Here is a 7,204-nt window from a genome sequence, read left to right on the forward strand (position 1 = left end):
AGTTGAAAATTGCGTGCACACTTGTCATGATGGTGGTGACGACCATATTTCGCGCCAGCCTTTTCTTACGTAGGGTTCATCAACCATTTTATGCTTGTGTCTTTCTTGCCCACTCTGCACAGAGGCAATTTGATCTGTTGAACAATCTAATCTCGTATTTGCTTCATGCAGCATTGATGGTCATGGCTACTATATTCATCCATCTATTGAGACAATGTTGCAGAATTTGTGCGACCATATTCCGAATCAAAATAAAGAGGCTGAACATTATCATGGTATTCGTTTTAACATCTCGCCATGAATTAAATCACATCAGTTACCATAATGATATTTACATCTCGTGCTTATAATCTACTTTCTTTTGTCCAATTTTAGGAGAATTATCCTACCCTCCTCATGACCAAAACCTTGGTGGTTCACCAACAAAACTTGAGCAATTAACAGATATAGTTGCAGTTGATCAGGCTTCTAAGGCAGATTCATTAGGTATTTTGGAGCATTCACCCCATGACGAAATAGAAGGAGAAATAGTTTATTTACAATCCAGGCTACTTAATGATGTTGCTGCTGTGAACCAGAGATATGGTAAGGGCGCATTCTTTATATTTGCTAAGTTTATTTGTAATTTTTATGGTATTTATTTTTACATAAGTATCGAATCATTTTGGTTGCTGTCCTGTTATATTTATTTACAGATATATCAACTGATTGGTCTTGAGAGTGCAAACTTAACTGGATAGTTGAGTAATTTCTTCTGCTTTCTGAATCGATGTTTCAGTTCTCATTATATCTTGCAGAAGATCTTATGCCTAAGGTTGTCCAGAGTCTTCCTCAAGAAATGGATTCTTCCAATAAAAGAAAATGGGACCATATCATTGTGAATCAGTTCCTTCGTGATATAAGGGAAGCTAAGAAACGCGGGAGCACAGAGAGGAGGCACAAAGAAGCTCAGGCTATCCTAGCTGCAACTGCACCTATTGCTGCACCCACCTCAAAAGATGTAAACATTCGGAAAGAGACAGAAAATGATGCTGTGCCTGTCAAACAAGAGGTTTATACTGTTCTTGTGCTTGTTTCACTGATCTTGTGCTATGGATATTCATATTTTTCTTTTCGTTGTTGCAGAGTATTACCAAAGTCCATGCTGGATCTTTAAGAATCAGCCAATTGACTTCGTTGCCACAAACAAAGGATCCATCATTTTCTAACAGTAAAGTCTCAGCTGATACTAATTTTGGCATTTTCGATCTGGCAAAATTTTCCAAGAAAAATGGTCTTCCATGTGATGTGTGCATGCGACGTGAGACTGTATTGAACCGAGTATTTCTCTGCTCAAGCTGCAAGGTGGATTTGCATCCCCCTTCTTGTACTTTTCTAATGTTGCAGTTCAATAAATCATTAACCCACACGTTTTGCAGGCTGCTGTCCACTTGGACTGTTACCAGAGTCGAACGAATCCCACCGGCCCCTGGAAGTGTGAACGTTGCCAAGAGATGCTATCAGATGCTGTCGTGTCGGATAGTCAATCAGACTGCAGTGGTTCAAAATCCTGGTTGGTGCAGTGCGGTTTGTGCCATGGTACATCAGGATCTCTTCGGAAGACTACAAACGGGCAATGGGTTCATGCTTTTTGTGCCGAGGTACTTCGTCTGACATCTTTATTTTTCATATTGTGGCCTTTGCTTAACTTATTGACATTGTTGACTTCGTCAAATTTCTGTAGTGGCTCCTGGAGAACTCATTCAAAAGGGGACAATGCAATCCAGTAGATGGAATGGTACTAACCTCTTTCCAGCATCACACATGCTCATAATTTTAATATTGAGAAATAAATACTTAAATAGGTCATCTTCCATAATTTTATTTCATTGTTTATATATTGATACCATCTGAAGACATCTATTATAAGTTCCTGCTAATTATCTTATTGTAATATTCTGACTATTTGGATCTATCTAAGGTGGGTCTTCTTAAGGGGAAAGACACATGCTCGATCTGCCAACACAATGTTGGCACATGCTTGAAGGTCTGAACTTGTAATTATTCGTTGGACCTAATCTCTAATGATAAGACAAACCAATTCATTTTTGCTATGTTTTTCCTCTTTCAACCATGCAGTGCAGCACCGTAGGCTGTCAAGTTACTTTCCACCCTGCATGTGCTAGAGATGCTGGTCTTTACATGAACACAAAAAAGTTTGGGAGCTTGTGGCAACACAAAGCATATTGTAGCAATCACAGTATTGAGCAAAAAAAGGTAAGTGTTGCTTTAAGATGTTTAGTTGGATATCTTTGATCTGCAACAGAAAACTGGTTTCCCTCAAAATCTGCCTTTTATGGATCTGCTAGTACAATAGAAATGTAGTACTATAACATTCTTCTATAGCAGTCTTATGTTAACAATACTCTTATTTTCTTATTATTCTTCTATAGCAGTCTTATGTTAACAATACTCTTGTTTTCTTATTTGTAAACTTTCACAGGTTGACTCTCAACAATATGGTCCCGCAGAAGTCAAGATCATGAAACAAATGAGGGTAAATGTGTCCATTGCATGCTTTATGTAGTTCTGCTTTGTAGGTATTAGCTGGAAACCTGAAAGTAGCACTATGTAAGAACCTTAGAATTTGAATTTATATGCTAATATCTGTGGTATGTGCCATGCGGGCAATTTTAATAGTTACTAACGAGCAGCTTTAGTTTACTGCTAAACTGTGTATCCCAAGCTGACCAGATTAATGTATGTGGCTATCAGATAACTAGTTGTCGTAGGGTTTACAAAAATAAGAACTAAGAGCGTGTTTGGTTAGTGGCCTGGCCGCTGCACGCCTGGCCCGGGCTCTGCCTGAAACCTGCCTGGTATTTGTTTGGATTGTATCCTGAAAAACAAGATGTCTGCCTGGCCTGGGACTCCTATCAATATGATTAGCCTGGCCCTAGACTAAAAAATAGAAGAAAGTAAAATATTACTGCCCAGGCAACATGATTAGCCTGGCCGAGGCGTACTTTTTCCTCCGACTGGCCATCTGCCTGGAAGCAACGACCAGCCATGAGCGGTACTGTTCATTGAGTAAAATATCTTTAAGCACTAAATGACAAAATGACCATCCAGGAAAGGAACCAAACACATGAGCCCTGGCAAACCTGGTCAGGCAGAAATAGCTCACCATCCCAGGCTCAATTCAGGCAGCCGTTTTTACCAGGCACGATGTCCAGGAAAGGAACCAAACAGCCCCTAAATTGCTTTTGCCTTTAGCTTTTTGCAAGCTGTAGGTGCTTTTTAGGCTATTTATCTGGAAGTTGAGAAAAATATTTTTGGAAAGTATTATCTCTGGACCAGTTTGAAGCAATTATGCTGAAGAAATATGAACTCCTAATTTATTTGGATTTTGGTAATGTGTACTCAACGCTAGCTTGAAGCCAGTGTTTCTATTGCTGGTGGTGGCATCCGTGTTTTAAGTGTTATAAACAAGGTTGTTTCCATAGGTTAGTATTCGATGAAGCCTTAAACGCTCTCTGTCCTTAGGTTAGTATTCGAAACGCTCTGTCCTGAGTTGGCTTATCTTTAGTGTAGATCATTATAAGTGGCACTAATGACTCTGCATATATCACTAACACAAGGCTTGTGCAGTAAAAGAGCACCTTCTGCTTACGAACTCTTTAGGGTTAAACGTGCTTTATGCTAACGTAATATTACCTCTCACGTGGCAGGTTGAATTGGAAAGATTACGTCTTCTTTGCGAGAGGGTTGTTAAAAGAGAAAAGGAGAAGGTACTGTATCTTTGATATGCATTTACTTTTTGTGCCTTTTGGTTGCCCAGAAAACTAGACTTCATCAGGCACTAGTATGATCTCTTCGAGAATTACTGGCATTGTTCCTTTGTGCTAGTAGTGATAGTGCTGATTGACCTGCATCATTTGATTTCATAATTATTGTATTATATCTGATTTTCCTATCAACGCCTTAGTTGTGGATATTTTTCTACTGAACTATCCCTTCAGTCTCAAGATCTGAGTACCCCACATATTATATCAAGAGTAAGTTGAACTTAGTATACTTTGGTGAGCAATTGATGCATGAACATAGCGAGTATAAATTTGACCACACATACTCAGACACTTAGATATATTGAACATTCTAGTACTTAAAAAAGTTCCCCAGATACCCGTCCCACAGCAACATGTGACTTGTATCTTGAAACAGAGTGGGTTGCAGCAGAAGAATTGAGGACTGGTCCCTTCTCCTTTTCCATAGATTTTTATGTTTGCAGATATGTTCTTTTTTACTTACCAATGTTGGGCTTTAATGACCCAGTTACTCTGTTGTGGTGGGTCGGCATATTGTTTCAAGGTGATGAACGGCGGATACTTAAGATTTATCATTCAGGGAACTGGGTTGCAGGTTAAAAATTACTATGAACCAGGTTCTAGTTTAGACTTCTTGACAGGCGATCCAAATATATACTGTACTGTTTTTCCTGTCCAGGTGATTTGGTACATATCATGTGGTTGTGAGACATTTAGAAATGGGGAATTCAGAAATAATATAAGATTCTGGGTAGTTAATTTCAAAGTGAGTGGGTGTGATGGTGGCTACACAGAGATATGCTATTAAACAAAACGTATTAATTATTAAATACTCATCTGAGATGCAGTAAAGAGTATACTTCAAAACATCAATTGTATACAAGGTTTGTTGATGCCAGTTTATATGATACTTTGTCATACGTTAGTTGTCTAGCTGCAATAGTTATGGAGTTTTTACATGCCAACTTTTTTTTTATATCAGAAAGAGTTGCTTGTATGTGAACATGATATACTTGCTGTGAAGAGGGACTATGTTGCCTTCTCGATGCGGGCTTCATGTTATACGCCTGCACCTGGAGCAAGTTCAGAATCTGCCACTACTTCCGTTAATAACAATTCATATGGTGGAAAAAGGCAAAGGTCGGATGATATCACAGTGAGATCAGATGATGTGACAGTGGATAGTACTATTCCCAGGAAACACACTATCAGGTTCCCAGTGCATAGCAAGGACACTGATAGGAATACAGCTGACAGTTCGACATCAACAATATCATATAAGCGTAAGTTGGATGATGTGGAATCACTCGCTCTTAAGAATCTTCAAGAAAGAGCAGCTACTGCCATGCAGAAATCAGAAGACGGAGAAACAAAGTCAACAGATAATGCCATGCAGAAATCAGAAGACGGAGAAACAAAGTCAACAGATAATGCCTTGCAGAAATCAGAAGACGGAGAAACAAAGTCAACAGATAATGCCTTGCAGAAATCAGAAGACGGAGAAACAAAGTCAGCAGATAAAAAGGTTCAGTATTTTTTTTTCCGCAGTTGATTTATATTCTGTTACATCCCCTCATTGCTGATATTTGAACTATATGACGTTGCAGCATGAGGAAACAGCTAAAAAGGAGCCCGCTATCACATCTGACCAAGCTGTGTCGCAGAAACAACACCCTCCAAAGAGACTTGTTTATACTCGCCGTGGCTCCTCCAAAAAGAAGCAACGGAGTCAGGATGTTGTAGTACAAGGGCCTGTTGGTGGATAGCAGCAGCGTATCGAAGTGGCTCCTTCCTCCATGGCCAGGGAACATGGTTTCTTGCCCAGCGTCCGAGAAGCAGATTGCAGCAAGCGGGGCTGGCCAGTGTTACCATCTCATCACACAGCCAATGGGGCACGGACGGGCGGAGGTTATAAAATGGTGTGCACCGAGCCCTGCAGTGTGATTTGAGCTTCCAGCCAGAAGGTTTTACCCCCTGAGCTGATGCCACTCAAATGACGTGGCGGCATGGGTGAATTCATCCACTAATTAAGTTATCCGAGGGCAGATTTTGTGGAATATGCTCTGTACGTTTGTCATCTCTGCAGTCATTAGTTTAGTCTTGTAACAGAGAACAAGTAGCTACATCTGGTGGATGATGAAAGAAGAGGGAGGGGGTAGTAGGGGGGTTGTCACTGACTGACATCTGTAGTTGACAAATTGACTTGTGTAGTTAACGTAGGCCATCCATCTGCACATGAATTATCTCTGTACAACAGCAGCAGCATATGTAGGCCCGAATGTACACAGAATTTGACTGCTCGGTTGATGAGTATGCGTGTGGGTGTGCTTACCTTAGCCTGTGACCTTTGAGACGAAACGTTGCCGGTTTCATGAATCCTGGTAGAGCATAGCAACTTGATGTTTAAATTGTTTGCAGTTTCAGCTTCCTTCCATATGGCACTTGTTTTTCTGAGAAAACCGAGCTGCCATGCGGTGATGTCCTACTATTATGCGTTGAAAACGTGATGGATTCCATTTTAATGCCACCTCCATCTATATGTTTGTTCCAAATGTCATGATTGAGAATTGCACCGTGCAGCCATGGCACTGGCAGCATCTCCAGGCCTGGCGTGGACTTTGATGCCCGCATCTGGACTGACCATACGCAGGCATGTCAACGTCCCCAACCTCCCAGTCTCCTATAGATTACGATCCCATATTCCTAATGTCGTCGATCCCAAGGCCCTTGCACCCACACCTGCGATTTGGCACCGGCAGGGACTTTGATGCCATATGTCATCGACTCGCCCTTGTTTTGGCATGTCAACGTCTCCGACCTCCTAGATTATCATCCCAAATGGCATAGATTATGAGGTCCCAAACGGCAGATGTGCGGAATGAAAACGCCGGATTCCCGGGACTGTTTTTTTCAAAGAGTTGGGCTTGTAGCAGTGGACATAAGTTAGGTCGCGGATTTTGACCCTTTTGCACCTCAAAGTAGGCCTCGTATTGACCTGCCGACAAAGCGCCGAAAGCTATATGCATCTTCACTGAGCCTTTTGGCGCATGGCGACTTGGACGTACCTGCGGTGATTTTTGACCGACGACTTATAGTTAAGCTACAGAAACAGTAGATGTTTGTTACTAGTAGGAAGTTTTTGGTTGCAGATCGGTAACGCAAACGCAAATGTAATTGGGTTACACCGTTAATGTAAACGGTATGGGCAAAAATCATATCATTTTGTAAGACACTTATTTTGAGACGAAGGGAGTACTTTGTTTGACTACCTACGTTGTAACGTTAATGAATACCTTGGACAACATCGTTCGTGTCTAGGGCCTGAGAGCGAACAACGGCAGTGACGGCGGCGCCGACAGCGGTTGCAACGACGGCGACTGGTTGCGGCGACGGCATGG

General features: G+C 41.4%; 1 protein-coding gene across 3 annotated transcripts; it reads left to right on the plus strand.

The window, feature by feature from the left end:
- The first annotated feature begins 6 nt into the window (after positions 1-6).
- LOC119344438 lies at positions 7-6,182 on the plus strand. 3 transcript variants are annotated; one of them, XM_037614865.1, is made up of 13 exons: positions 7-69; positions 172-275; positions 373-585; positions 798-1,051; positions 1,126-1,344; positions 1,419-1,640; positions 1,724-1,777; positions 1,961-2,026; positions 2,119-2,256; positions 2,483-2,536; positions 3,711-3,770; positions 4,789-5,331; positions 5,414-6,182. In XM_037614865.1, the coding sequence occupies exons 2-13, from the start codon at positions 215-217 to the stop codon at positions 5,570-5,572; spliced, it is 2,043 nt and encodes a 680-aa protein (XP_037470762.1). In that variant the 5' UTR covers positions 7-69; positions 172-214; the 3' UTR covers positions 5,573-6,182. The 3 variants fall into 3 exon arrangements, with proteins under 3 accessions (XP_037470762.1, XP_037470763.1, XP_037470764.1); XM_037614866.1 differs by having other exon boundaries at positions 376-585; XM_037614867.1 differs by lacking the exons at positions 7-69; positions 172-275 and having other exon boundaries at positions 446-585; positions 779-1,051.
- The last annotated feature ends 1,022 nt before the right edge of the window (positions 6,183-7,204 follow it).

Source organism: Triticum dicoccoides, unplaced genomic scaffold, assembly GCF_002162155.2.
Source record: "Triticum dicoccoides isolate Atlit2015 ecotype Zavitan unplaced genomic scaffold, WEW_v2.0 scaffold168868, whole genome shotgun sequence".
Taxonomy (NCBI): domain Eukaryota; kingdom Viridiplantae; phylum Streptophyta; class Magnoliopsida; order Poales; family Poaceae; genus Triticum; species Triticum dicoccoides.

What these genes read in the sequence shown, in the direction of transcription:
- LOC119344438 (XM_037614865.1), top strand. Translation starts at nt 215, where the DNA reads ATGTTGCAGAATTTGTGCGACCATATTCCGAATCAAAATAAAGAGGCT. An exon ending in AGATCATGAAACAAATGAGG is followed by an intron (nt 2,537 to 3,710) that starts GTAAATGTGTCC and finishes CTCACGTGGCAG; the next exon opens with GTTGAATTGGAAAGATTACG. An exon ending in TTAAAAGAGAAAAGGAGAAG is followed by an intron (nt 3,771 to 4,788) that starts GTACTGTATCTT and finishes TTTTTATATCAG; the next exon opens with AAAGAGTTGCTTGTATGTGA.